The sequence below is a fragment of the Jaminaea rosea genome, assembly GCF_003144245.1.
Source record: "Jaminaea rosea strain MCA 5214 unplaced genomic scaffold BDZ90scaffold_3, whole genome shotgun sequence".
Lineage (NCBI taxonomy): Eukaryota > Fungi > Basidiomycota > Exobasidiomycetes > Microstromatales > Jaminaea > Jaminaea rosea.
This window is the reverse complement of record NW_020289977.1, coordinates 669,751-695,581: the sequence shown is the minus strand read 5'-3', so window position 1 is coordinate 695,581 and position 25,831 is coordinate 669,751. Positions and strand designations below refer to the sequence as shown.

At 60.0% G+C, this 25,831-nt stretch overlaps 8 protein-coding genes across 8 annotated transcripts; 1 reads left to right on the top strand and 7 right to left on the bottom strand.

Annotated features, from left to right (window-relative positions):
• Positions 1 to 1,058: 1,058 nt before the first annotated feature.
• On the bottom strand, positions 1,059 to 2,548 carry BDZ90DRAFT_135486 (hypothetical protein). The gene is made up of 3 exons (XM_025503418.1): positions 2,366 to 2,548; positions 1,360 to 2,285; positions 1,059 to 1,288 (listed from the first exon to the last, which is right to left on the bottom strand). The coding sequence occupies exons 2-3, from the start codon at positions 2,231 to 2,233 to the stop codon at positions 1,107 to 1,109; spliced, it is 1,056 nt and encodes a 351-aa protein (XP_025363578.1). The 5' UTR covers positions 2,234 to 2,285; positions 2,366 to 2,548; the 3' UTR covers positions 1,059 to 1,106.
• Positions 2,549 to 3,400: 852 nt separating this feature from the next.
• On the top strand, positions 3,401 to 4,140 carry BDZ90DRAFT_230965 (hypothetical protein). Its single transcript, XM_025505669.1, has one exon. The coding sequence runs from the start codon at positions 3,519 to 3,521 to the stop codon at positions 3,816 to 3,818; it is 300 nt and encodes a 99-aa protein (XP_025363577.1). The 5' UTR covers positions 3,401 to 3,518; the 3' UTR covers positions 3,819 to 4,140.
• A 180-nt stretch (positions 4,141 to 4,320) lies between these two features.
• On the bottom strand, positions 4,321 to 8,025 carry BDZ90DRAFT_135472 (hypothetical protein). Its single transcript, XM_025503417.1, has 2 exons — positions 7,950 to 8,025; positions 4,321 to 7,682 (listed from the first exon to the last, which is right to left on the bottom strand). The coding sequence occupies exon 2, from the start codon at positions 7,655 to 7,657 to the stop codon at positions 4,538 to 4,540; it is 3,120 nt and encodes a 1,039-aa protein (XP_025363576.1). The 5' UTR covers positions 7,658 to 7,682; positions 7,950 to 8,025; the 3' UTR covers positions 4,321 to 4,537.
• BDZ90DRAFT_135314 (hypothetical protein) lies at positions 7,938 to 8,940 on the bottom strand. The gene has a single exon (XM_025503416.1). It carries the CDS (start codon positions 8,656 to 8,658, stop codon positions 8,059 to 8,061), a length of 600 nt encoding a protein of 199 aa, XP_025363575.1. The 5' UTR covers positions 8,659 to 8,940; the 3' UTR covers positions 7,938 to 8,058.
• A 909-nt stretch (positions 8,941 to 9,849) lies between these two features.
• Positions 9,850 to 11,299, bottom strand: BDZ90DRAFT_230963 (hypothetical protein). The gene has a single exon (XM_025505668.1). It carries the CDS (start codon positions 10,955 to 10,957, stop codon positions 10,229 to 10,231), a length of 729 nt encoding a protein of 242 aa, XP_025363574.1. The 5' UTR covers positions 10,958 to 11,299; the 3' UTR covers positions 9,850 to 10,228.
• Positions 11,300 to 11,450: 151 nt separating this feature from the next.
• BDZ90DRAFT_237937 (general substrate transporter) lies at positions 11,451 to 13,988 on the bottom strand. Its single transcript, XM_025507326.1, has 6 exons — positions 13,609 to 13,988; positions 13,438 to 13,530; positions 13,050 to 13,357; positions 12,565 to 12,980; positions 12,138 to 12,496; positions 11,451 to 12,075 (listed from the first exon to the last, which is right to left on the bottom strand). The coding sequence occupies exons 1-6, from the start codon at positions 13,690 to 13,692 to the stop codon at positions 11,683 to 11,685; spliced, it is 1,653 nt and encodes a 550-aa protein (XP_025363573.1). The 5' UTR covers positions 13,693 to 13,988; the 3' UTR covers positions 11,451 to 11,682.
• A 971-nt stretch (positions 13,989 to 14,959) lies between these two features.
• On the bottom strand, positions 14,960 to 19,352 carry BDZ90DRAFT_278362 (hypothetical protein). The gene is made up of 2 exons (XM_025509080.1): positions 18,813 to 19,352; positions 14,960 to 18,740 (listed from the first exon to the last, which is right to left on the bottom strand). The coding sequence occupies exons 1-2, from the start codon at positions 19,116 to 19,118 to the stop codon at positions 15,186 to 15,188; spliced, it is 3,861 nt and encodes a 1,286-aa protein (XP_025363572.1). The 5' UTR covers positions 19,119 to 19,352; the 3' UTR covers positions 14,960 to 15,185.
• A 1,776-nt stretch (positions 19,353 to 21,128) lies between these two features.
• Positions 21,129 to 25,445, bottom strand: BDZ90DRAFT_135094 (hypothetical protein). The gene is made up of 2 exons (XM_025503414.1): positions 24,713 to 25,445; positions 21,129 to 24,642 (listed from the first exon to the last, which is right to left on the bottom strand). Exons 1-2 carry the CDS (start codon positions 25,157 to 25,159, stop codon positions 21,232 to 21,234), a joined length of 3,858 nt encoding a protein of 1,285 aa, XP_025363571.1. The 5' UTR covers positions 25,160 to 25,445; the 3' UTR covers positions 21,129 to 21,231.
• Between the last annotated feature and the right edge of the window lie 386 nt (positions 25,446 to 25,831).

The window sequence follows — 25,831 nt, the reverse complement described above, 5'->3', positions numbered from 1 at the left end:
TACCGCTTGAGCCACCAGCGTCGTGACGCCCTTGGCTGCTGACGGGCCTGCTTCCGAGGTTCATTTCCGGCAAGTCGAGCATCGAAGAGCGACGCTGGAAGCGGAAGGCCTTGCCGAGGTCGCCGGAGCCCGTAGGCGGGCGTGAGGACCAGCCTGTCGCTCCGCCGCCCCCCGTTCCTGCACCTGCACTGCTACCAGGACGAAGAGGAGGGAGCTGCGTTGGCGACAGAGGAGGTAGAAGAGCGCCAAAGGAGCCTTGCGACGTTCCTGGTCGACTGCCAGACAAGGGTGGCAGAACGGGTCGGTCAGTAGCCGTGAGCGGCCTGCTCTGCGAACCGGTGGTAGTGAGGCCCGGACTCATGGGGTGAGCCTTGGCTAGCGTTGAGGTGCGGACTTGATTGGCAGAGAGGGTGCTCTGGAAGCCGGTATACGTCTCGTTGAAGAGACCAAAGGGGCCGGAAGGCGGAGCTGGCGGCGGGAGGGCAGATGCCGTCGTCGGGGATACCTCGGCCGCGTTGTGCCGTTGAGAGAGGGGCTGAGAGTCAGGCCTGACAGCTGCTGCGGAAGCCTCACCGCCGCCATGGTGTTGCATCTGTGCCCACCTTGCGTGAGCCTCTGCATCTGATTGGCCCGGTTGCTGCTGCTGCACTTGCCCTTCTTCGCCGCCGTGAGAGCTGGCGAAGCGGGAGTATGGATGGTAGTGCTGAGCGGCTGCGTCCGTCTGAGGGTCAAAGGGATATGAGGCGCGCTGCATTGGCCCGACACCGTAGCCGTGCAAGCTGGCTTGCGGCTGGTCTGAAGCAGCCCCATAGTGATGCGGAGGCAAGGAGCCGTCGGCATTGCGATACGGCATGGCCTGCTGAGGTTGTTGCATCTGACCGTGGTTGTAGGCAGGAAAGGCAGACGGATCGTAGCTTGTGGTCGAGTCGGCCAACTGTGCGGAAGGCAAGGCACGGTGCGTCGAAGCCATGCGCTGCTCGTCAGGAACATCGCCTGAAGAGGCGCCATTGACACCCTCGCCGCCCGCGCCAGAACCCGGCGTAGAGTTGCTAGCGCCATTAGCGATCGCCGCTTCTCCATTCAGCCTGTATGGCGCGCTTGCCGTGCTAAAGCTTCCCGGCTTGCCGACCTTCGAAGTTCTTTTGGCGGCTGGAGGCATGGTAGAAGTCGAAGGCGAGCCGGATGACCCTGCTGCTGCTGCCGCCGCCGCTGCGGCGTGACCTTGTTGATTGGCAACAACGAGTGCCTGTGCGTGCTGAGCTTGAGCAGCCGATGCGGCCAGATGGGCGTGCAGATTGGTCAACTCCTGCATCATGGCCTCGTTGCGGTCGGCCTCCTCAGAGTGGACGGTCTGGGCATGTTGTCGCAAGTTGTCAAGACGAGAGAAGGCCTTGCCGCAGTGGCATTGAAAAGGCCTCTCGCCAGTGTGTTTGCGGATGTGCCTAGCCAAGTGTTCGCTACGTGTGAATGTCATGTTGCAGTCACCGAAGCCGCGGCATTGAAAGATGGTCGTTGTCTGGCCATCCTTCTCAACGACTTTGGCCGTGCCTGCTGAGCTGCTATTGCGCTTCTCTGGCCCTGAGGGGCGCTTCGCTGACGAGGTCTTGTCGGACTGTGAGGGGGATCGCGATCGCTTCTTGCTCGCCTTTGCCAGTACTGTAGGCTCTTGCTGAGTTGGCGATGACTGTCTGACAGAAGCGTGAGGGTGATGTGGGAGCGCAGTGTGGTGTGCATGCGGCTGGTGGTGCTGGTGATCGTGCGAGTAGGCGGATGCGCCTGCAGGGTAGCTCCATGACTCGGTGGGGACCGAATGCCTTGGTCCGCTGTGGACATGGTAAGCCGATGGTATGTAGTGCATAGAGTGACCAACCATGGGATGCATGGGTGGGCGAGCAAAGGGAGAGATTGCATAGCCGTGACCAGATAGAGCAGCAGGCTGTTGATGATGATGAGCAGCACCAGGAGGGGGGCCTTGAGGGCCATAAGCCCATGGCTGCTGAGCAGAAGCAGCGTGGTGTGGATTGGCAAGCATCGTGTGCTGCTCAAACTGGACAGCTGTCGGATGTTGAGGATAGGCGACGTGAGTATAGCTGGCAGGATAGATGAAATGATGTGCAGGTTGAGGAGCAGAGGGGAAAGCAGGGGGAATCGGTGCGCTAGATGTTGGGAAGAGTGATGAAGCTGATGGAGATGAAGAGGATACGTCTGGCTCGCTCTTTGGCTGATCGACCATCGACTTCCACGACACGTTTGACCTCGTGGTGCCAAGCAGTGGGATTTGCAGCCTACCAGAGCAGAGCGGGGAGAGCTAGCGGGATGGTCAATGAGAGGATTGGAAGTGGTGCGGCCCGCGAGCTTCACCAACGGAGACTGCGAGACAAGCCGGGTTGGCAGTGGTTGGTTGCGACGAAGAAGGACGAAGGGTCGAGCGCTAGCAGAGTCAGAGCCTGCGATTGCTGAGCTCGTGATCCGCTGCCCTGACGAGATCGAGGTCGAGGTCCAGGCGGCAATCGATTGAGCGGCGGAAGAAATAAAGTGCCTCCAGGGCTGCGCCGTCCGAGAGGGAGATGATTAAGGGCGGGGCTGTGTTCGAGGGTTAGCGGACGCGAGTGGTGGTGGCGGTGATCGTGATAGTAGTGAAGAAGGAAGAGGAAATCATGCGCGGGTCGATGATGCTGATGACGAGACTGGGTATGGTGGTAGTGTGGTGAGGTGGACAGCAGGGCAGAGGCGGCACCATTGACCGGATGGCAATCACGGAGTAGGTGAGCGAGCTGCGACTCAATGCTTCGGAAGGGGAGCGAGGCCAAAGATGAGCTCCGCCTGTTTCAGCCCCGCCCGCCTTTTGCCGTCTGTGCCGTCAGACCTGCAGCGCCCTGGCTCACACCTGCGAGGGCTCCCCTCACACCACTCCGCTGCGATGCTGTGTCGCCATACCACACCACTTTCATGCGGCAAAGCAGCTCGAGACTCGCCTCACTTCACCTCACCTCGCCTCCGGCATCGCGTTACTAGACGGGGAACGTAGCGGAGCATCATTGCAGCAAGACAGCACCCAGCCCCGACTTCCTCCTCGCATCTTCGCCCTGGCGCCCTGGTACCTACCTGCGCTCACCGGTCGAACCTTACTGAGCTGCCACGAGCGAATTTTGGAAACAAGGAGCCCAGCTCAGCCGGCGACTTCGAAGGATTCCATCCCCCTTGACAACCGAGGAACGACGGGAATCGAGCAAGCATGTGAGGGGGTGACGATCCGATCACTATTCGAGACGGGCGCGATGGTCATTGACCACGATGAAAGCCAGCGCTCAGACGTATTGCCTGTTCATGACTTCTCGCTGCAACGTGGAAACCTTCCCAAAGGGACGAACGAAGCTACAGAGCTTGGGTAGAGCTTCTGGTGATACTACCCAATTTACGCAAAGTGTACAGCTATCAACATAATCAATCGATGCTCAGGCAGATAGGCAGCGATCTTGTGTAGGTCCTGGAGCTGTTTTCGCGCTTGGGTGATCTCCATGCCCCGCCCCCGGCTGGCTGTCTGTCCTTCCTGGGTCCTCATTGCCCTGAGACCCAATCTCTCCTCTCTCGCCCTCTTCTTCCAGGCGACCCTGCACTTCGGTACAGGCACAGCAGCGCCCTTGTCTACCTCGGTGACCTTGATGACGAGGTCGAAACGTGAGCTCGTGCTTGCCGCACCCATGTTTCACTACGGCAACTCCAGTGGTGATGTTCCCCTCTCCCTCTTCCCTTTCTATCCGAGGGGCAGTCAGGATGAGACCGGCACACTTCGGTCGTCGATCGATGCGATGCGATAAGAGAGGGCGCCGCAAGATGGGCAAGGGCTTGTTATGCATTTGCGAAGGCGAACAGCCAGGGGAACGAGGGGAACAGGCGCGTGGGTGGTTGGCCGGCAGGATGCTGCTTCGCGACTTGCATTGCTGACTGCAGGAAGAGGCGCAGAGGTGGGGCTTGGCAGCAAAGCTGGCCATCGTCTTGTTCGTCTTTGTTCGGTGACTTTGGCAGGGATCGGCCTGCTTGGACCCAGATGCTTGATGATCGTCCCGGGAACCTTGACGATGCAGGAGCAGGCGTCGGCACCCTGCTGGCGTGAAGCTCTCAACCTTTTCGCTCTTGTTCATCCGCGCGGCCAAGCAAAGCAATCTACGGCGCCCGACACACCTACTTGTCTCCCCTAAGGGAGCGCCATGCTCTCTCTGTCGTAGCCCGATCGCGCCAGGCTGGATGGTGCATTGTCTCGGTGGAGAGACATCGTTAGGCAGCAGTCGGCGCCACTCATCTCGACCAAACGCGCACGCACGCTGATCATCGTAATGTGGCAATGAAGATTGCTGCAGATGAGAAAGTGAAATGAAAGAGGCGCAGCAGCATGATGAGTAGCTATGAGACAATGATAAAACAAGGCGAGGGCATCGTGCATATATCGTATTTGGTGAGGCGCGGCAATGAGAAGGGGTGAAGTGGGGGAAAGGTGAACACTAGGCTGGATGATGCATGCTGGAGTAGAGTTGTCGCCTCAGCGCTCCATAGTCGGCGTCGCGGTGCCCGACAGTGGCGTCGTTCGGCCATCGAGTGCGTAAAGACCTCCAGTCCCAGCAGCTGCAGCCGCAGTGGAGCCAATGAGGTCGCTTCCCCCTCCAATGGCCAGGCCTTCTGGAATCGGCGCTGTGCCAGGCGTGATGTCTGAGGACCAGCAGTACTTTTGGATCAACTCTGACAGATCGGCCGCAGAGCGAGGTCGGTCCGTGGAAGAACGATTGCTGTTCGACGGCGACCAGTGCCTCCTTGGTGTCAAGCGCGGCGTCAAAGACGGGTCAAGCTGCTCCATTGCAGCAGCCAAGTTCGATTCCTCGGGCGTCACGAGGCCGGGCGTGCTGACCCCTGTAGCATCGCTGTCTGCCGAAGAGATGGACATGGAAGGCGACAACGTCGAGGATGGCGGCGACGAGGGCTCATTGTCGTAGTTGGCCAAAATGAGGCCATCTTGCTTGTCAATCGATCCCTTGCGGACCGATGAGCGGGGTACGGTGATAATCTTGGGCGGCGCAGGCGAGCGAGTCACTGGGCTGCCATTGTTCTCTGCGCCGTTCGAATTGTCGTCGTCTTCGTCGGAGTCCATGGGCGAGGCGAGTTGCGAAGAGATGGGCGAGTTACCGCCTCGACGCTGCGGAGGGTACGAAAAGAATTTGCTGCTGCCAGGGCGGCGCGTCGGTGATGCACCAGGCGAAGGGGTGCCTGGCACGAGCGGGCTCATCCGACCATCGTGGCCGAGTAGGGGGACGTTGAGCTTGTCTGGCGAGGACGTCGCTGAAGTCTGTCTCGAGGTGATCGGCTGGTGATGCGCCATGACATCGCCCACGGCGGGACTAAACATCCCTGATCGCACGGGACCAAAGCTGTTGAGCGTGGGGGTGGGCAAAGCGCTGGACTCGCCAGAGGCCGGTGAGCTTCCAGAGACTTTGACATTTGGTTGCGCAGAGGAGCCCGACAGTGAATGCGGCGTGCCTGATGGAGGCTTGGCGGTGAAGTAGTCGAGGACGGCGTTGCGAGATCGTGCCTGTGCAGTGCTCGAGTTGCGCAAGCTCTCACCCCAGTCATACCGGGCGCTCCAAAGGGGAGACCCTGAGCGCTGGCCAGGAGAGACTGGGGGTGACGAGCGGCGAGCGACGTCCGCGACGGCCGCTGATGGCCTCTTGGTGAGCACAGGCGCCGTCTCGACTTCTTCGTCCGACTTGAGGCGGTCAAGCTCCCTTCGCAGGTCCTCGACAAAGCCTGCGCCGCTTTTGTTGTTGTGCACCCCACTTCGGCGAGCGAGGGCAATGGCTCTGGCTTGCGGCGAGGTCTGTAGAGTGTGACTGTTGACGCTTGACGAGCGAGTCGCGCGAGCGCCACCGACATTTGGGGTAGGAAGTGGTGTGGGAGGCAGCTGTCGCTTGCGGAAGTCGAGTTGATAATTCAGACCGTCATTGTTGTCCCAGAACTCCGCATTACCACCCGTTCGGTAGCGCAGACACAAGAACATCGTCTTGGTCTCATGGCCTCCAGCACCACGAGGCCAGTTGAGGAGCTCGTTGAGTTTGATTGAAAAAGTGAAGCGGTCCGACTCGCCGTCTTTGACTGATTCAGCGTAGTCTGCAGATACTTCGTTGACAGTGACCCAGTCGTCGAGGGTGAAACGAACGGCGACCCACTTCTCGAAGGCGATGTTCCGAACGCGGACAGTACCCTTGACGGAGCGAAGGTCATCGGCGAGGTAGATGCGCTCCAGGAAAATCTCCTTGTCGACGGAGAGGCGCGCAGAGGAGGGGAAGTTGGGCAAGCGCAATATGAGCTGCTCGTCCGTTTCTGCAACGCCTGCTACTGCAGACGACGCCGCAGGTGACGACGTAGTCGAGTTGCCAGACGTCGGTGATCGTCGCGCATAGTTGACAAAGGGAAATACCTCGCGTTCTTCCTCGGTCTCGGTCTCGGTCTGCTCTGGCGAACCCTGTCGCGATATGGCTGTAGGACGTTGCTTGAATTTGAAGACCTTAATGTGCTCGAGCTTGGTATCAAATTGGACAGCCTTGGGGACAGAAGGGGTGTTGGGCGTACTCTTTGCCCGAGCCGGTCTAGCCGTGGCGGGCTCCTGGTCTGATCTGCCCCCTACGACAAAGTGTGAGGAGCTCTTGAGCGAAGGCTTAATAAGCCGGCCGCTCTTCGTGCGAATCTCATTGAGCTCGGAGGTGGACTGGGGAGCAGTGGAGTCGCCGGCCGAAGGCGACGGAAGATTGGACATGTCTAATTGAAGGGCGCGTGGTGGTTCCAAAGCGGCGGTCATATTGCGTCGAGGGTCCTGAGATGGGGGCGAGCGACTGCCACTATTCTGTGCGGATTCCTCCATACGCTGCATGCTGCCGTCGAGGGGAGCCGTCTGCGGTTCGGAGGATAGGCGGCCTGGCAAGCTCGCGTATGCTGGCGTCAATCGCATCAGGCGCGGTCGACGCTTCGACTGGGCGTCCATGAGGCGACGTAGTCGTGCCGCGTCGTCGCCGTCCAGAAGCGCCGAAGTAGACTCTTCTACTGACTTGCTCGGTGAGACGTCGACGGATGATGGCGGCGGGGTCGGGAGATTGGCTGCGGCTATCTCTGCGGCTGAGGCTGCGGTACTCTTGGCTTTTGATGGCGCAGGCGGAGTGCCCGCTGGCGAAGAGGCCACAGGGAAAGGATGGAAATTCATTTTGCTGGCGCTGTGTCGGCGTGGTGGCGTCAATGTGAAGCTGGCCGTACTCGCCGTCGATGACGGCGACGACGACGCAAAAGCCATTGACTGCTGGGTGACGCTTCTGACGTGATGTCGAGGGCGCTGAGGCATGGTCGTCGTCGTGAACGAGGACGACGAGCTCGGAGCTGATGAGGACATTGCTGCAGATGCGGTCTGAGGAGACGGCGGCGCGACCGCTGATGCTGGGGGTGACTTGGCCAACACGCCCGTCATCGTCGCGCAGGCAGGCAACAGGACGACTGTGTGCTGCTTGCGGATGCTTGCCTTTGGATGAAAGCTGTGATAGGCCTTGCGTGCTGAGGCTCGGTGGATAGTGTATCGATCGTCTAGCTGAGCGAGAGGTGGTAAAGAAGGAAACTGGACTTGGAGCATTCGATGCGCGCGGGGGAGGAGGATCCTGTGGGTGCGGATGGGTTGTGGAGAGGTCAGGCGGGGCTGCGGTGATGCGACGATGCGGCGATGTCGCGATGTCGAGGCGTCGAAGCAAAGGAGCAAATGGAGCGACGAGTCCGATGACATGACAATGAGGCGCGATGGCCCCATGACCGCGGGCCAGGGTTTGGAATGGCCCGATATTGAGGCACAATGGTGCGAGATCATGCCGAAGAGGCCCTTTACTCGCTCGCTCACGCACTCTTGGCCGCAGGTTTTGCAATGTACTCACCGATGAAGTGCGGTTTGGCCGATGTGCGACCTCCACTGGTACTGACACGCTCGTTCGGGACGTTGATGCTGCTGATGCTGCGTCGCGCTAGGTGGTGCGCCAAACTATTCTACCCTGCTGACCCGCCGACAGCCAGGGAAGATGTGAGGATCCGTGATGATGAAGAGGAGAGGACGAAGGGAGAGAAGGTGTCGTCGAACGGCGACCCAGCGGACACAAGGGCCAAGACGCGGGCAACGCAGGCCAACGATGGTTGGGTTGGCGCAAGTTTCAGGTCCAAATGAGCCAGCCCAGCCAGATGGGGGGGAGGAGATCGTCGAAGTTTGGCATTGAGTCGCAGGGCGGGGCGGGGCGGGGCGAGAGAGTGCCGCGAAGTGAGGGGGCCCGGCAGATTGCAGCCGCGCAGGACCAGCAGCAGCCAGCAGGCAGCAGCGGCCAATCGTTGCAAGGGGCGGCGAGGCAGCGCCGGCGAGCGAACGACAAGCATTGCATCCATGGCGGCGGCCATCAATCGACGATGCAAGGCGGGAGGTTTGGCAGTGTGGCGGGGCCCACACGAGCGGTGAGCAGCGTCGAGGCGGTCGAAGTTTCGTATCGATGCAGGCAAGTAGGAGCAGTCGGCCGACATCGATGCGCGATGGCAGCGAGATGAGGTCGAGGTGTTGTAGGAGCAGGTGGATAAAATAAAATAGCAAAGCATAGTCAGCATCGAAACGCCGTCGCGGTGCGCTGAAAGGGGAATTGCTCACGGTGTACGGCGTATTTCGAGGGGGCGCCTGGCGTAGTTGAGGAGGATGAGGGCTTTTTGTCTTCGTCGATGAGGAAGACGCTAGACGTTGCCGTTGGGTATGCGTGGTCCTTGGCGGGGCTGCAAGAAGGTGGGGCGAAAAAAGGTCGAGGTGATGAAGTTGAATGGCGAAGAGAAGACAAGGTGGTTGGGAGGGAAGGTAGATGTGGTAGCAGCGACGGCTCTGCTCCTCCTTCAGGATCGGTGACGGTACGGAGGAGCGGATCAAACGGCACGGCTTGGGTCTCTGTCGCGAGGAGACTTTCGTCTTTCGTTGGGGAGGAATGGCAGGACGTGGCAGAGATGACACACAGACGGACAGGCGAGGCAGACGACAAGCTTCCCCAGATTCAATGGATGACACCAGACGAGATCCTGTCAAGCACTCTGGAGAGGCGTGAGCCGAGGACTCCGCAGACCCAATTCCTCGATCTCGAGGCGATGGACTGGCAGCGGCGGCAACGAGGCACTTGACGATCTCCCGCCTCAGGGTTCGTGGGAGCAGGCACCGTGCCCCTTTTCCTGCGGGACCACGAGCGGGACGAGCAAATGGGAGTGTGTCGCAAGCCTTCGAGTGCGTAGACAGGGGCTCAACAAGGCGGGAGTTGAATACCTTCCCAAGGCTCTTCGTTCTCTCCGTCGCCGCGTGAGCGTCCGTCGCTGGACCCTTGTCGCTCTCATGCAGGTCAGCTCATCGAGCTCGCAGCGCAGTGCCTCGATATCTGCGCATTGAAGGCGGCATGCAAGCAGCGAGCATGCGAGCATAACGAAGCGACTCACTGCGTGCTGCAGACGTGCTGAGCACCATCACACCACCTCGTCAGGAATCAAAGGAATGGGCAGCGACTCATTGGCAATGGTCTCGAGAGCCAGCTGAGCTCAGCGGCGACATTTCCTGACATGGTCATGGGACCATTGGAGTGCGTGGACCCGCAACAAGAGTGCTCATAGACAGAGCCTGTCGGATCGCAACGCTATCACAGACAGCGATGCGATCACGTTTCAGCGGGCCCTTGCCATCGTCTTGGCAGTTGCGCAATCGCGATACAGGACGACGGCAGCTTGATTTCGGTGGCTTGAGACGACTCTCGACCCCGACAAGACGACGCCACGCTTCGACGCCGCGATTCAGGGAGGGCCGCCGGCGGCCGCACAAGTCAGCTGCAGCTCCGTAGTTGCCTTTGACCAGCAACGGCTCCACTTAGGTGGTATCATGGCTGAACCTGGTAAGCCTGGATGGAGGAGGGCAATAAAGCTACTCGCACTATCCCGCTAGGGTCTCCGCCGAGGCAGCGAGCCCGGCGCAATGTAGAGTAGAGACGGTCACAGATGATGAGAAGGTGTGATGCATCGGTGCGGAGGCATCGGCGATGAGAATCGAGCATTGGGTATTATGGCAAGGGGCAAGACTGAATGAGAGAGGGTGACGCGAGGCTATTTTACAGAAGAGGGCGACAAAACATTAAGGGTCTATCGAGAGACATCTGGCATCTTAAAAGGGCAGGCCATCCCTCCGAGTCCGCTCCCACGAGCGGACGATGTCATTGCTACCCAGCGCTGCAGAATAGGCGCTTGACTCATCTGCGCATGGCGCCAAGGGTTGCCAGAGGTGTTGCGGAAGGTGGTGCCAGAGAATGCGGCGCCGGCTCGACCCGTCCAAAATGCAGTGCTCGACGCGATCATGGTGAAAGCTCGGCTTGTCGCTTTCGTTACTTGACGACCATGGGCGGGTCGAGATGCAAGCATCGTAGCCATGCCCTTTCTTGTCATCATCAAGCGCAAGCCTCGCCCTCTCGGCCGCTGCGAGGTTCTCCATGGTATTACGATTGCCGTCAAGAAATTGCTGATAGACTTCGCCGTCGTCCTCGCAGTCGGTCTCCTCATCTTCGTCGTTGTCAAGGACAAGCGCCGGTAGCTCTTCGCTGCTGGAAAGGGAGTTGTCGCTGTGGCAGTGATCGTGTGAGTACGGATCAGCATAGACTTCATGCTCCGGCACGTCGAGCTCGACGCAGGGATCTTGGTCTGGTAGCACATCTGAAGTCTGCGATTGCACGCCGGCGTCTGCCGAGCCGCCACCTTCAAGCTCCTCCAGCAGATCGTCGAACCACTCTGACTCGGTACATGGCCCTGACGAGCAGACTTGCTCCTCCTCAAATTGATAATCGTCGCACGTAATAGTTGTAGGCGGCTGCGCTTCTTGCGGCTGCTCCGTGATGAGCATGGCGTTGCGTATCAACACTGACCGTCTCAGCCCATCACTTGCATGGACGTCAAAACTGCGCGACATGGTGTGAGTGTTGAGAGTGAAAGATGCTGAGCCTGCGCTGACGGTATCTTGATCCCGGAGATCTAAGACGCCTCGTGCGAAATGAGGCGCGGCGGTCATCTTGTAGCGGCGCCGACGCCGGCAGGTGCGGCTGGAGATGAGAGGTGGGGAAGATTGAGGCGGGAGATTATGAGAGGTAGCAGCTCGTCTTTTGATAGCGATGGTCAGGGTAAGAGGGTGCGAATGGAGGGTCGAGCGCGCTTTGACCCGCTCATCATGACCCTCGAGGATGTGTCGTTGACTCGGACTCGACTCGCGCCATTTTTGAGAGCAGCTCGCGTCAGCTCGCGCCTCACCCAGATGCAGCCGTGCAGGCAGATGGAGGGCGGACAGGACCACGCGATCGGACGCGTGCCTGAGCTCTTCACACCTGAATGTAACGAGTCTTCGAGCTGGTCATGATTGTCAATGAATACGATTCCGATGTACGAGGGGGCACGGACAGCACAGAAGACAGACTCGATACACTGATCCGATAGAACAGGAGAATCTGCGCATCCTTGAACCTCGATACGAGAGAAGAACGTCTGGCAATCCAGTCGCCGTGAAACCGAGAGCGAGGAGCAGCAGCCAGGTCTGATGCGCTCGATCAAAGCGACGCCACCTCTGGAGGCAAGTCTCTACGCGCTACTGCCCGAAGCAGACTCCGTCGTGGTCGCAACAGTCTTGGGGACCTTCCTCTTGCCATCCTCTGCCTCGTCGCCAGGCTTGGTGCGCCATTCAGGCTTGGGGTCTTCCACTCCAGTAGCGGTGGTGTCCTCGGCCTTCTCTGCATCCTTGACTTGCTCGCGACTCTCGTAGCCCGCAGGCACCCAGCTCGTGGACTTCCAGGCTGGTACACCCGAGTTGTACATCTCGTCGATCTGCTCAAGGGTGAGGTTCTGCGTCTCGTAGACAAAGAAGAGGGCCACGAGGAAATTGAGCGCGTTAGCCCCGGCGAAGACGAAACCGTAACGGAATTGAATGGTGTTGCTGATAGGCGGGGAGAAGAAGCCAATAGCGAAGTTCCAAACCTGATCAAAAACGTCCTGTCAGCGATTTGCTCCTTCATCAATCTCGATCTCGAGCTACTCACCCAGTTGGACAATGTAGCAAGGGAAGCTTGCTTTGCCCTGGTGCGCATAGCGAATGACTCGCCGACGAAGAGCCAGATGCCAGGCGCCCACGTTGTCGCATAGCCCATGATGAAGAAGACCGCGGCGACGATTTGAGTGACCGCGATGCCGTACGTGTCTGGATCGCCTCCCGTGCCGACACCCGCGAAGACACAAAGCCAGACGACCATCCAGGCTGCGCCGTAGATGAGTGGTCGACGACGTCCGAAACGTTCCAGAATGTAGAGGCCGCCGAACGTGCAGATAAAGTTGACTGCGCCGAGAATCAGTTGACTGACGAAGGAGTCAGATATGCCCGCCCCGGTGAAGATTTGAGTACCTGGCGACAAGAAGCGTTGCCTGTTAGCACGACGTAAGAGCAGAGCGATGGCTGTTTCGTACACGCACCATAGTAGAAGAAGTAGTTCGCGCCTGTGAGCTGTTGTCCAGCTTGTAGCATGATGCCCAGGAGGGTGCGATACAGCGTGCGACGCTGCGGCTTGAAGCAGTCGAGCCACGTGGACTCCGGAAGGTGCTTTTCCGCTTCGATGCCGGCGAGAATGTCCGAGTACTCCTGTTCGACCCAAGCATTGCCGTCTCCAGGGTCTGCTCCTCGGACCTTCGCGAGAGAACGATAGGCCTCGTCGAAGCGTCCGCGCTTGGCGAGCCATCGAGGGCTCTCTGGGCAGAATTGGATGCCGATTCCGAGGATGAGCGAGAAGGGGATACCGAGCGCAATGAGGAGTCGCCACGTGGCAGAGCTAGGAGCCAGTGTGCGGGTCCCAATTCCGAAGCAGTAACTGATCAGAATACCAAACGTGATGCTGAAGAGACCAAGAGGGAGAGAGTGTGAGCTCTAAGGCTGACGTCCGAGAGGACACGAGACAACTCACAAGAGTTGATAGGTGGCGACGAGAGCACCACGGACCTGACGCGGTACCGTCTCACTTTGATAAAGCGGCACAGCGGCACTCAGAGCGCCGACACCCAGACCAGTGACGAGACGACCGATGGCGACCTGATACCACTCCGTGAAGCTGGTTACTTGGATCAAGACGCCGATAACGAAGATGCCGACTTCGACCGACATAGCCCATCTTCGACCCAGCCTGTCTGCCAGAGGTGCACCAAGGACTACTCCAATCGCCGTTCCAATGGAGAGAAAGCCAACCACCAATCCTTCCAGCCAAACATTCCACGTCTAAATTGCGCGCAAACGACAGCTTGGGTTAGCATGACACAATGGCACCTAATCTTTCGACTGAGTGGAACTCCACTAACCGGAATACCTGAGGCGTCAGGCGCACCTGTTGCGAAACGAATTTTGAAGTCGTCAAAGGCGACAACATTACTGATTTGTCCAGTGTCATAACCCTTTCGCCCGATGGTGAGGGGGTCTCACGATTCAGCGAGTGCTTCGGAGTCACAAAGAAGCTGCTCTACTCGACTCACGAAAAGGAAGCCACCCATTGACGCTAAAACCGCAATGAGAACGGAGGTGTAGCCGATTGGGCTACCTCGTACGTGGAACACCATGATGGCCAGGAGTTGGGGAGGACGAGATGATGTTTTCGAGTGGCGATCGGAACAATGATGAAGTCAAGTGGTCAACCACTTTTCGCGCCCCTTTTTGTATCGCAATGCAAATGCTCAAGACCGTCGCGCACTGGACCTCGGTGCCCCGCTACCCACAGTCACCGTCACTGGGCCCCCGTCCAAATCTCTTCCTCGTCTGCATTGGCATCCTTCTGCCGTGGGGTCGCCTGCCTTGAACCCACCGTTTCCAGGAACGCTCGGTGGTTCTCATCCGTCGTCGTTGTGCCCTTTCGCTGCACCATCTCGCTCTTCATCGCCCACGGGGTATTTTGTTCCGCAAGTAGAGCACATCAGAAAACAGAGACACGCACGCAGAGGCCGGGTGTGTGGATCGGCGCGCTGCTGGGCTCGCATTAGAAGGATGCCGGCCCAAGTCGCCGCTTCCGCTGCGCGTCGCTGCTCTCGTGCGTCATTGGCCCATCTGCCTGTTGCGCGCAAGCGGCTGGCCGTCGAGCGTCGTCATGGTAGCAAGGCGCGACCCTAAGACGCAGGCAGCACCTGGTCAGCAACGCCGTGCTCGTCGCTCGAGTGAGACAACCGCAACGAGTGCGGTGTCCAAGCCGGCAACTGGACGAAAGCAGAGCTCAGCGCCGTCGTCATCGTCGCCGCCGTCATCGTCGTGTGACGCCAAGACCAGATCCTTGGAGCCGTTTCATCACCCGCCGGCAAGCAGCTTCGTCATGAGACGGCAAAGCAGCCACTAGAGAGACGCGTACATACCCCCACCAACGTCCGTCGGCGTCCTCCTCTGGTTCATCATCTTAGCCTGGCGGTGTGAGGGTAAGCCGGCGGGGCAAACAAGCAGCAGCGGAGAGATTGAGCATCTGAGCTTATTGCTCTCGGCATGCCCGTGCCGGTACCTCGCATCATCGAAGCAGGAGATCTTCTACCAGTGCGCACGATGTCCTCAGTCCTCAGTCGTCACGGCTGATATCGAAAAGTGCGGCCCCGTGGGGTGCGGGGCTAAGCGTCGACGATTGCACAGCCAGCCCGTAGAGGACGATGAAGAGTTGCGGCTGCCTTTTCATTCGCCAGACTCCAGGTTGAGCCTGTATGGTCGTCGGCGCCGTCCACTTTCGAGATGAGATGGCTGCCGTCGAGAAGGTGGCAAGTGTTAATGATTGTCCAGTGCTTGCGCATGCGCAGGTGGTATCAGTTTGTCAGCAAGCCTGTCGCGCTGGCACTTCGCTGACATTTCCACCTCAACGGCGAGTCTCCGTGGGTGCAAGGATGCATGAATTGAACACAAGCCTCTGGCCGGCTGCTGATGCGAGTAAGAAAAACAGAGTACGAGGACGAACGACGGCGGCGACTGAGAGCGCGTGAGCGAGGAGCGGGAGAGGGGAAAGATACAGAAAGACGAGAGTGGAACGGGAGGGAGTGGGTAGATGAGAGGGATTCGGAAATAAGTCCATGTTCGGGGCTTTGAGTCGTCAACGCGCTGCCCTACCAGGGGAAACGCGCTGCTGTTGCTGATCTTGAGGCTGCATCTGCATCTGCATCTGCTGGTGCGGTGGGGTCATGAGGCGTTGCTGAGACTGGCGCGCTGCGGCTTGTCCTTGTTGCGAAGGAGAGGGGCGCGCTGCGAGAGGACCGTTGGCTGACGGTGGGCGTTGCATGGCGGCGTGTTGAGATGGACCTCGCTGCCACTGCTGAGGTGGGCTCATTTGCTGGTGCTGGTGTTGCTGCTGCTGGGGCTCGGGTCGAACACTCTCTCGTGGCATGACGGGCCTCAACCAGATCAAGCCAGGGCGCGACCTGTCCCTGAGCACAGCGAAGGGCGTCTGTGCCTCGACGCGCTTGCCCGTGCGCGAGTCGCGTACCGCAGGATTCTTGAGCACGGCGCCGGCGGCAGCGCCCGCTCCATTCGCCGCTGCTGCGCCACCGAGCACAGTTGCGAGCAGTTGAGCTCGGGCTTGCGGGGTGGCCAAAGGGCCTGCACATCTAGCTACGAGGTCCTTGGCATGCTCCGACGTACCTTCCGTCTCAAAGACGATGCGTCCCTCCCATCCCTCGTCGGCGCAAACGACTCCTTCGTCGCTGATGATCTGGCCGGCCTTGACGTGCGCCACAGAACGATACAGCCACTTGGCGATACGGTATCGTGCACCCGCAGCGGACGTGGTCTCGACCTGGTCTTGCACGAGTCGGAGCGAAGACATGATCTGCTCTCTCCAGGGCAGAATATCCAGGTAAACCACAGGATTAGAGTTCGACGCTCGCACCACATTATGGTAGTAGCCCGGCGAGTAGAGGAACATGTTCAACCAGCTAGGCAGATGCCCAGCCCGATCGAAGTTGTAGGACAAGTCGCGCAGATACTGCCCGTCGAAGATCATGCGCCCGACGTTGCTGCCGTCATCACCCATGGCGACGTTGTGCACGATGTCTCCCCGCTTAAGAAAAGACCAGCAGCCTGCGAGGAAGAGCTCGCGCTCGCAGCGGGCCACTTCGGCGTCAGTCTGCCAAATGGAGTTGCTGGTGGGCACCCAGACCCGGTGCAGAGCTGCACGGCCTGGCTTCCAAGGTGAGGCCAGCTGGGACTGAGGCGCATTTGGTGCAGAGAGATTCGGCGAGAGGTGAGGGGAGAAAGGGAGGCGAGAGTTGTGGCGTGGCGAAGAGGTGGTGCTGGGACTGGCAGGGCTGGAGCTGCGTGGGCTGAGAGCGGCTGCGACTGCTGCGGCGGGCACGCGGTAGCCCGGTTGGTTGCGCAGGCGGCTGAGCACACGGGAGTAAGAGCGAGTGGAAGCGCGAGCTAGCCGTGGCATCCGCGCATCCATCTCGTGGGGGTGGCGAAGCCAATCGACGCTCACTTGCGCGTACTCCGGGCTGATCTCGGCGGCCAGTACGAAAGCCTCGACGTCGGCGAAAGAGAGCGGCAGGGGATCCTTCTCTTGCGCAGCCGACTTCCACGACTTGTATCCAATCGGCGAGAGGAAGCGGCGCAGAACGATCTCGCGTCCCTCCAAGTGGTCGAGGGCAAAGCGAACCTCCTTGTTCGTCTGGCGCAGCGCTTTCACATCTGCGCAATCGAGGTGTGCAACGATGCGGTCGAGCACATCAGGCGTGGTACGTGTGAAGACTTGCTCGAAGAGGTCGAACTGCAAGACCTCGTGCGTATACTCCTCCCACACTTCCTCGTACTCGGAGTGGGCCTCGCTCTCGTTGTCAGCGTCGTCGCCTGTGTCGTCGCCGCCGAATGCTGCATCAATCTCGTCGGCGATGCTCTTTGAATCGCGGGAGGTCGAACTGGCCATCTGGCTTTCGCAGACACTTTCGCGCTTAGTGGGCTGAATCTTGCGCTTCGTGAGGCGCACATCGTCGACGTGGATAACGCGATAGTGCGAGCTAATCTTGCGCGGATCTCCAAATCCGTGGCTCCTCCAGCCCTGTCCTGCAACGGGCCGTGTCGGGTCGCTCGTATCGGCCACCGCAGCTTGATGAGCAATCTCAGCCAATTGCGCAGGAGTTGACTCAAAAGAGGGTAGACCAGTACCCCAAGGAGTCCTGATTGCCGGTGCGAGGCTGAGTGTGTGGCGAGGAGTAGCCGAGGTGGTATTGCGCGCGCCCACTGTCAAGGCGGAGGTGAAGCGAAGAGCTGGCATGCGTTCGCGGGGCATCGGCGTGGAGATGTGCTCGGGCGAGTCTTCGAAACGGACGCCGTGCGACTGCGGAGGTGGACCGGCGTGGGAAGGAGGACCTTGCCCTTGACTGGCCGAGCGCTGAACGCCCATGTCGAAAGCGCCTTGCACTGTGGGACCCTCCGTCATCGCCCTCCTCGGCGGTCGCACAGGCGCGGGGCCAATGGCTTGGGTCTGGTCATCATTGGCGTCTCCGCTACTGGGTAGACTGACGCCAGAGTCGGAAGACGTCTGCTGCTGCTGCCCTTGCTGCTGCTGAGCTTTGATCCCAATCTGCTCGCGATACCATTCGGCGCGAGCGTCGGCAGCCTTTTGTGCCCGCTCAACGTGCGATCGGTCTTCTTCGGCAATGGCAGCATGTCCATCTGCGAACGCTTGCACGTACCGCTGCTTGGCCTCCTCCACAGCTCGCTTCTCATCCTCAATAGCCTGAAGACGAGCCTTCTCTGCGTCTTCGATTGCCTTCAAGCGCGCCTTCTCAGCATCCTCCTTGGCCTTCATACGGGCTCGCTCGGCTTGCTCCGCCTTGCGCTTGGCAGTGATCTCACGCTGGATACGAGCCTCCTCCTCTGCGATCTTGCGTCTCCTGTCCTCTTCATGCTTGCGCAGAATCTCGGCCTTACGCTTGCGCTCCTCCTCTCGCAACCTCTCCGCCTCTGCCTCTCGGGAGCGACGTTCACGCTCTGCCCGGGCAGCTGCGGCTTGCTTCCTCTTGACTTCATCCTCCGCCTCGCGCTTGCGCCTAGCCTCCTCCTGCGCTTGTAGAGCCTTGATAGCGTATCTCTCCTTGCGATCCGATTGGTTCTGCTGCTCGCGTGCCTCTTCCCACTCGCGAGCTCGGCGCTCTTCTTCACTCTCCATCTTGAGAGCGCGGCCGATTTTTCCCATCAGGCCAGCGCCTGGGGCGGGAGGGGAGCGCGGGCTGTGATGGGCCGGCTGTGGAGAGCGATGCGTAGTTTGAGGGGAGCGAGGCGTCTGTTGAGGAGAGCGTGGAGAGGTCGGGCGCTGTGATCGTGTCCGATTTTGGTCTCTGTCTGCGGTGAGGTAGCTCTCGGCGGACGAAGGAGGTCCGCGACGGTACGATTGGGCAGAAGAGCCTGGCAGGTCGTCTGAGCTGAGGGTGGCCGAGCGGCGAGCATTCAACGGTCCTGTCCTGCTGACGGGCATCGGTTCGGCGTTGCGAGGCGGTTGGAGTTGCGGAGTGGATGCCATGCGCGGCATCTGCTTTGACAGCGGTCGAGCGGAGGGAGGATGAGGCTGGCGAGTGGAAGACGACGAGGCGCCACTCGACGAGACCGATGAGGCGGGGCCCCTGTAGGCAGAGGGAGGGTTGGAAGGGCGCATTGACTGCGGGTCGAGGGCAAAGTCAGCACGCCCCTCTACTCAGCCAACGAATTCATCTTGCACGCGTACACTCACTGTATGTGCTGCTGATCTGCTTGCGCTGCTACCACCCTTCGTGGTGATGTAGTCTCTCTGCACTCCAGCAGGTAAGTCTTCATCATCAGTAGTAACCAATGGCGAGGGCGAAGACCGCCCATTCAGGCCCGCAGCCCCCATCATTTTGTCGATGTCGAAGCCGGAGAGGCGCAAATCGGGCAGCGGAGCTGGGTTGCGCTTGCGTTGTTGGAGGAGTTCATCGTTCGATGGCGGCGGTGACGATCCCTGGGCTTTGCCATTGAGGCCCTCGGCAGCCGATGGCTTGCGACGAAGCAGGCCCATCATAGCGTGGGCGGAATGTTAGGGGACCAGTCAACAGCCCTTTATTGATTGCGCTGGACCTGAGCGCGCGCGCGCGTATGGATGGGCGTTTGATGAGAGAATGGATGTGGTAGACGCGACCAGGTGGCTCTTATTTGGCGATCCCACAGCGACGACGAGGGCGAAGAGAAAGAGAGAGGAAGAGAGACAGTACAAAGGACCGTGGTGACCTGTGTAGGCGAATGGGCGAGGATATAGATGGGAGGGAAGGAAGCAAAGCCCCGCCTCATCGTCCTCTGGCCTTTGCCTCCGCCGACCTCGGATGCAATGTGTTTCCTCCCTCTCGCGCTCCCCTGCTCCGCGACCGAGACGAGGCGCAGGGCACAGACAGGGACTGACTCCAACTTGGGCGGCGGCGGCGGCACACGGCGGACTGGCGCCCACTCCTCGCCCGCTTGCCCGCCCGCCCGCACGCACACGCCGCTTTGATGCTCGTCAGGAATGCGCCCAGCTTTAGACTTGGCACAAGACACCGCGGCGACGTACAGGACCCTAGCTTCAAGACCATTCGATCCAAAGCCACATGTTGCTTGCGTGTGCACACTACCACGACTGTGGCCACTCGCGCTCGCCCAGACATGTGAGGTGCTGACGATTCCGAGTCGCACCCAAACGAGTACACAAGTACCGAAGGCTACTAGAGATCCAGTGCTATGATGCTGCGACGCTCCGACGACGACGGCGACGACGACTCTGGAGCCCTGCGTCGAAGCCCGCGTCTGCACCGGCTGCGCAACGAATCGAATTGAGCCGGGACATCCTTCATCTCTTGAGCCTGTGGACTTGGTACTGTGCCTGCTCGCGCTCCTTTGGGAAGACTAGGGTCCACTCACTCACATGCGTGCGGCCAGATTCAAGTGCATGGCAAGAGTAGACGCAGACAGTCGCTGATTCCATGTCAATCGGGCCAAGACGGCGGCTAGACGAAGACGAGGGCCAGACCAGCACTCCATCGGGTCCAGTCGCCGCGTCTCCGCTGTTTGTTTCTGCACAGAAGGATGGGCGCGTCGGCGGCCAGGGCAGGAAGACAGCGACTTCGTTGGTGCTTGCTGACCTTGATTCGATACGGCCACCAGCCGCCTCTTTGTAGGCGAACCAGTCAGAAGAGGCGCCCCAGCCTTCCAATCGAGACTGAGTGTGGACCATTAATGAGTAAGTCTGCTCTCCCTCGACGCCGCCTGTCCTCGAGAGTTGGACAGCGGGCGGGGCTGACTGCGAAGCTTGACTGGCGAGGCGGAGAAGGAACTCTTTTGGCCAGCTCGCCGAGGTTCACGCCTGCGACGACTTTCGTGAGAAGAGCGAGCGAGACGTCCGAGCGCGGCGTGACAGCATACTACCCTGGAACGGTACGACGATGAGGGTTCACTTGCGCGCGAATGAATAGGCTCGGATGAGCTGCCAGTGCGACTGCCGATTGTTGACTTGGCTTAGCGTTCGCGACGAAGGGACGGCTGACGTCTGTGAGAACGAAACGAGGTGAGAGCGCTGTGCTACGACTTGCGGGGTCGCGATCTCACTCTGCATCGTTGTTTCGATGGCTCAAGATGTGACATTGTGTGGAGCTGAGAGCGACGAGATGACAAAAAAGAGAAACCGGCGCGAGACAAGGGACGCGTCGTCGAGTTCGAGATCAAAAGGGAAGAGACAGGTTGCCGCCTGGCTGTAGGGGTGGTCGTAGATCGTGATTCGTGGCAGCAGTCGTCGCGCTCAACACGACGAGTGCGCGGCGCATGTGTGCGTATGTATGAACAGATGTTTGGGAAGATGGTCGGAAGCGAGTGTTGAGTCGTTGGTTCGTCTGCGCGTGCTTGCGTGTGTGCTGTCGCCAGGTTCGAGGAGAAGGTAGTCGGGACGCAATTTCGTCAGGTTCATTCGAGTGACTGAAGGGGTGGGGCCGAGCCGGTGAGAGATGGTCGAGAATAATGCTGGAGTGAAGCCGATCAGATGTTGAGGAGCCTATGAAACAGGATGGTGTTGAAAAGGAGTGAGACAGAGCGGTCGCTCATCTATATGAATGCTGAAGTAATTTTGGTCTGTTTGTTGTCGTAGGGTCCCAGAGTCGCGACTCGACACCGGCTCAGAAGTAGCGCTCGTTCAAAGCTGCAATCTCACGGCAGAGGAAACCCCATGTCAACCTGAGACTTTCAGCCGGGATGCCACTCGGTGAGCCGGAGCCAAATGGCCTCTTGTGGACGTCCGAGACCTGGAAACCGTACGGTGAACCGGCACCGAGGCCGATGTCCACGTCGAGATCGGAGCCTTGCTCGCCTTCGGCCTTGATGTTGCTAGCGGTGGAGGCGGTGCGCGCATGCTGAAAGCCACAAGAAGAGCCCACTTTGGCCGCTTGCGAGGCAATAGCGGCGGCATTGGTAGGGTTGACGACGTCGTCGAGGCGTGTTTCGAGGGAGAGAGCGGACAAGGCAGGCTTGCGTTTGAGGTCGGCCTCATCGAGTTGCACGCCAGCCTGACGCATGGCATCTTCTGCTGCCCTCTTGAGCTTTTGAGAGGCGACGTACGTCTCCCAGCCGCGAAGCTCCCAGAAAAAGAGGAGGTGCGGCTGGATCAGGATGGACAGGCGACGAGAGCGCACGAGTAGGTAGCTCTCCACCAGCGTCAGGTCGAGGTGCGCCATCACGTAAGCCAGGACGATGGTCGTGCTGCGGGAGACCCCTACGCGGCAGTGAACGAGCACTCGCTCACCCTTGCGTCGAGCAGCTTCAATGTACTCGACTGCTCGACGCATCGTGGATCGCAGAGGGTCAATGCCGTCGTCGCTTACGTTCTTGAGGTCAAGGACGGAAATGCGCCCGGCCTGCTCCTCGTTCCAGAGGGAGTTGCGGACTTCCGGCTCAGGCACGGCAGGCAACTTGGGAGCGGGTCCGCCACCCGTGGTGCTGGCTACGGTGGTGGACGAAGAGGTAGGTGGGTGCAAGGCTGACTCGCCTACGGAGACAACGTGCGAAATGCCCAGTGCGTGAAGCATGGCCGGGTTGAGGGCGTGATTGAGGTTTCCGAGGTAGAGGAAAGGCAGAATTCGTGAGGGGAAGGAACCTTCGAAGCGCGGGTCGTGGAACCAGGAGTGGTCGGTCTGCTTCTGGCGGACGCTTCGCGGTGTCGGTGTCAAGGCACGTGAGGGTGGCGCAATCTCGGAGCGAGGGCTTGTGGAGCCTCCAGTGTTGCTGGTGGTAGGCGAGAGGTTCGTGCCGAGAGCTGCGCTCGACGGCGTCTTCTTGAGGGTGGAAGATCCGCCAGAGGCTGCAGAGACGAGACCGTGCAGTCCTCGAGCCCACATGCTGCCTTGCTCGTGAGGTTGCTCAGACGAGGTCATCGAGCCACGTCGACCCGAAGGACTCGCTCCTGCCTTGCGCCTTGCCTCCTTCTCGTCCGAGTTGAGCCAAGGGAAGGAGTGCTTGGCCTTTGCAGTGCGACTCTGTGCCGCCTCCTGTGCCGCCTCGAACTGCTCGGCTTCACGACGTCGCATTGCCATGGCGTGGATCTCGAGCTTCTTGAGCAGCGGCACATCCTTGGCAAACACAAAGAAGGATCGCTTGGCCGTGTTCTGCAGATGAAGGTAGGCGTCGGGCAGCGACAGACCGCGAGCGTACATGAGGTATGTGAGCGCAAGGATCGACGTCTCAGTATAGCCGTCGCCGCAGTGAATGAGGACGCGACGAGGATGACGCTTAGCGGTCGGTGTCGAGGGCAGGACAGAGCGTGCTTGTTTGGGTGACGAGGGTGACTGAGATCCAGAGTGGCGGCCATGGTGGTTGCCGACACTGCGAAGTGCTCCCGCGAGTAAGCCACCACTGCTAGGCTGCGGTTGAGAGGCGGCTTGAGTCGCGGCCGGCACGCTCTGATTCTTTAGCCAGACGCACACATTGACGACGGCGTCTGCAACTCGGGAAAGCTGACGGTCGACCTCGGTACCGGGCAGGCGATCTTGCTCGCGGTCAGGCAGGAGGCCGCTGAGCGAAGAGCACTCAAGCTGAACGATGTTGTTGACAGCCGGCGTGGGAGCCTTCGCGACCCCTTCGCTTGGTCCTTCGCTCGTCTTGCGTCTAAGACCACCGCTCTGCAGACGACTGGGCAGAGCTGGCGTCCAGCCGTTTGGGCCAAGGGACAGAGACGATGCGCGAGAATCGTCGCTGCCGTCTACGACACGGCCCCTTGCTTCACTCCTTCCCCTGGAGCCATCTGTCCCTTCATCTTGCTCAAAGTCACGCAAGGCCTGCTTGCTGTTGAGCTCAAAGACAGCCGTCGCTTCTACTGCGTCGAGGAAGTGAGCAGCATGGCTCAGCCTGCGTGCATCAGGCACGTCTGCAGAGTCATGGCACTCAATGCAGATGCTGAAGCCATGAGGGTTTAGTTGACGATTCTCTGCATCGCTCAAGTCGTCGGCGTCTCCGTCTTCATCGTCGAATGCAGGCATGTCCCCCGTGCAGCCCAGCCAGACATTGTCATCGATGGGCGAGGCGGCCGTAAGGCGTTGCATCTCTTCGCGCTCTCGCTCCACAAAGTCGACACGATGCTGAGGTGTCCCATGGGCGTTGACTGCGACGAGGTGGGGTGCAATGCGCTGGAAGGCTGCAAAGGGCTCAGTGACGATGAAGACGTTGTAACGAAGTCCACCGAGCCCACGGTCCACCCTCTCCTGCCAGCTCGCCTCGTGAGCTTCCTGGAACCACTTGGCTAGGCAAAGAACACCCTCGTGGAAGCCGGCGGGGCAGTAGATGACAATGTCCGAGACGGTTGCGTACTTGGCGCTCTGAATCTTGAAGTTGCGCAAATTGACTCCGTCTGGCTGCTCGGGCCGGTAGAAGGAGGAAGTCTGCACCATTGTCTCGTCTTGCGTGGGTGAGGAGCAGGGCACTGCGTGGTACGACTTCTTCGAGCGGCGATTGACCATGACGGGTGGGCGAAGGAGCTCGGCCGGGTAGAAGGACGAGTTGAGAATCGAGTGCTCCGGCTGAGGATCCCAGCTCTCGGTAGGTGAGGCGGCTTGGTGAGGTTGCTTTTGTTGCGCTTCTTCTGCACCACAGCTCGTCGTGACCGACGTCTGCGATGTGTTGTATCCAGAATCGTTGGCAGCGGAGAAGAGAGATGCGCTCGAGCGGTCCGAGGATGCCACTGACGAGTTGATGGAGGTGACTGAGCTCGAAGGGGCCATCTCATGGCGTCCGCCCTCGCTCGAGGCCCTGCTAGCATCCTCGCTGCCTGCGGACGACGATGCGATGGAGTGTGCTCTCGATCTCGAGTGATTGCTGCTGGACGCGGCAAACGACGCCCGATGCTGACGTCTCTGCTGCGTTGGGGTGGGCATGTCTGCGCGGACGATGGCAAGACCGCGGTAGTTAGGTGCTGGCTGGCCGCTGATAGGCGCCTTGAAGAAGACGTTTTGAGCTAGGTTGGTACCATCGACACCATGGAGAAAGGGGAAGACGACGGATTGTGGGACATCGAGTGAGGCGTAGTGAGAATGCAGCTCGGCCTGAGGGGGTGAAACAGGGAGAAGACTTAGCTCACGCATACATCGACACCATCACTTAGCTCGTGCTCACCAACTGCTGGACCGTCATTGCTCTGATCGGCGGAGCATCATCGACGGGGAAGATGTGCGGGTAGCTGTCCTCGTCAAGAAAGGTGCATAAGACTGGCCTATCATCGACGACAGGATACTGCTCCAGATCTTCATGCGTTATTCCCCAAGGCTGCTCATTCTCACGCGCCGGCGCAGAGGGTCGAGGAGTGGAAGGATGGCGGAAATCGAGGGGTCCACCTGGTGAGTCCTCGTCGAGGCTCGCCTGGAGCTCTGACAGGCCAGGAAGATCGTCTTCTGCCTCTCCTCGCTGAGGGATCTCGACCGAGACAATCGTCGAGGATTGGTGTCCTCCGCGGCTGGCGAGCGGGTGAAGGGACACGCTGGCAGCAGGTGCGGCTACGGACACTGCAGCGGCTGCAGTAGACGATGACTGCGACGATGCTGGAGGGAGTGATGGTGCAGCCATCTTCGTAGCAGCACGGGGGAAAAGGATTGAGGGGAGGCTGGAAAGAAGGCGCGGTGGAAGAAGGAGCGGCGTCGGCGGCTTGGCCTACCAGAGCTACCTGCGTGCTAGCGGGTCGGGCGGTTTGCTCTTGTTGCTCCTAGGATCCTCGAGGGCAGGCGGCGACGGTGGGCGGCTACTCGTACGTGGTCGACTTCATTCAATGGGTGGCGGATCGAGATGAGGCGGAGGCGGAGGCGGGCGGTATGAACCGTTGTGCGTGATTGGGCGTCGAGGCAAGCGGGCAAGCGGCGAAAGGGGGGAGAGGCTACAGAGAGGCGCAGGGGGAGGGACCAGGGGATCGTCGGTGATGATGAGGGAGCAGGCTGTTGAGCTTGCGTGCGTGGTATGCTGGGAAGGATGAGGGAAAGAGAGGTAGGAAGGATAGGGAGGGAGGGGATTCAAAGAGCTACTTGGACATCATTGGCGTCGATCACATCACATTGAGCGGACGACGGGACGAGGGACCCCCCATTCGCGGTCGAGAAGCCCTCGGCGGCGTTGGTCTGCTCAGTGCTCTCAAGTCAAGGTCAAGGCATGCATGCACCGCGGCGCGCCAAATCGGTCGTGGCCTCCCGCTCCCAGCTCAGCCTCCCTCCCTCGGCCCTCACCTCCCCGCCCCTCTCTCACATCGGC

What these genes read in the sequence shown, in the direction of transcription:
- BDZ90DRAFT_135486 (XM_025503418.1), bottom strand. Translation starts at nt 2,233, where the DNA reads ATGGTCGATCAGCCAAAGAGCGAGCCAGACGTATCCTCTTCATCTCCA. An exon ending in TCTTGACAACTTGCGACAAC is followed by an intron (nt 1,289 to 1,359) that starts ATGCCCAGACCG and finishes ACCAATCTGCAC; the next exon opens with GCCCATCTGGCCGCATCGGC.
- BDZ90DRAFT_230965 (XM_025505669.1), top strand. Translation starts at nt 3,519, where the DNA reads ATGCCCCGCCCCCGGCTGGCTGTCTGTCCTTCCTGGGTCCTCATTGCC.
- BDZ90DRAFT_135472 (XM_025503417.1), bottom strand. Translation starts at nt 7,657, where the DNA reads ATGCTCCAAGTCCAGTTTCCTTCTTTACCACCTCTCGCTCAGCTAGAC.
- BDZ90DRAFT_135314 (XM_025503416.1), bottom strand. Translation starts at nt 8,658, where the DNA reads ATGCTGACTATGCTTTGCTATTTTATTTTATCCACCTGCTCCTACAAC.
- BDZ90DRAFT_230963 (XM_025505668.1), bottom strand. Translation starts at nt 10,957, where the DNA reads ATGCTCATCACGGAGCAGCCGCAAGAAGCGCAGCCGCCTACAACTATT.
- BDZ90DRAFT_237937 (XM_025507326.1), bottom strand. Translation starts at nt 13,692, where the DNA reads ATGGTGTTCCACGTACGAGGTAGCCCAATCGGCTACACCTCCGTTCTC. An exon ending in CTGACGCCTCAGGTATTCCG is followed by an intron (nt 13,358 to 13,437) that starts GTTAGTGGAGTT and finishes CGCGCAATTTAG; the next exon opens with ACGTGGAATGTTTGGCTGGA. An exon ending in GTCGCCACCTATCAACTCTT is followed by an intron (nt 12,981 to 13,049) that starts GTGAGTTGTCTC and finishes TGGTCTCTTCAG; the next exon opens with CATCACGTTTGGTATTCTGA.
- BDZ90DRAFT_278362 (XM_025509080.1), bottom strand. Translation starts at nt 19,118, where the DNA reads ATGATGGGCCTGCTTCGTCGCAAGCCATCGGCTGCCGAGGGCCTCAAT. An exon ending in GCAGATCAGCAGCACATACA is followed by an intron (nt 18,741 to 18,812) that starts GTGAGTGTACGC and finishes CTCGACCCGCAG; the next exon opens with TCAATGCGCCCTTCCAACCC.
- BDZ90DRAFT_135094 (XM_025503414.1), bottom strand. Translation starts at nt 25,159, where the DNA reads ATGGCTGCACCATCACTCCCTCCAGCATCGTCGCAGTCATCGTCTACT. An exon ending in CAATGACGGTCCAGCAGTTG is followed by an intron (nt 24,643 to 24,712) that starts GTGAGCACGAGC and finishes TCACCCCCTCAG; the next exon opens with GCCGAGCTGCATTCTCACTA.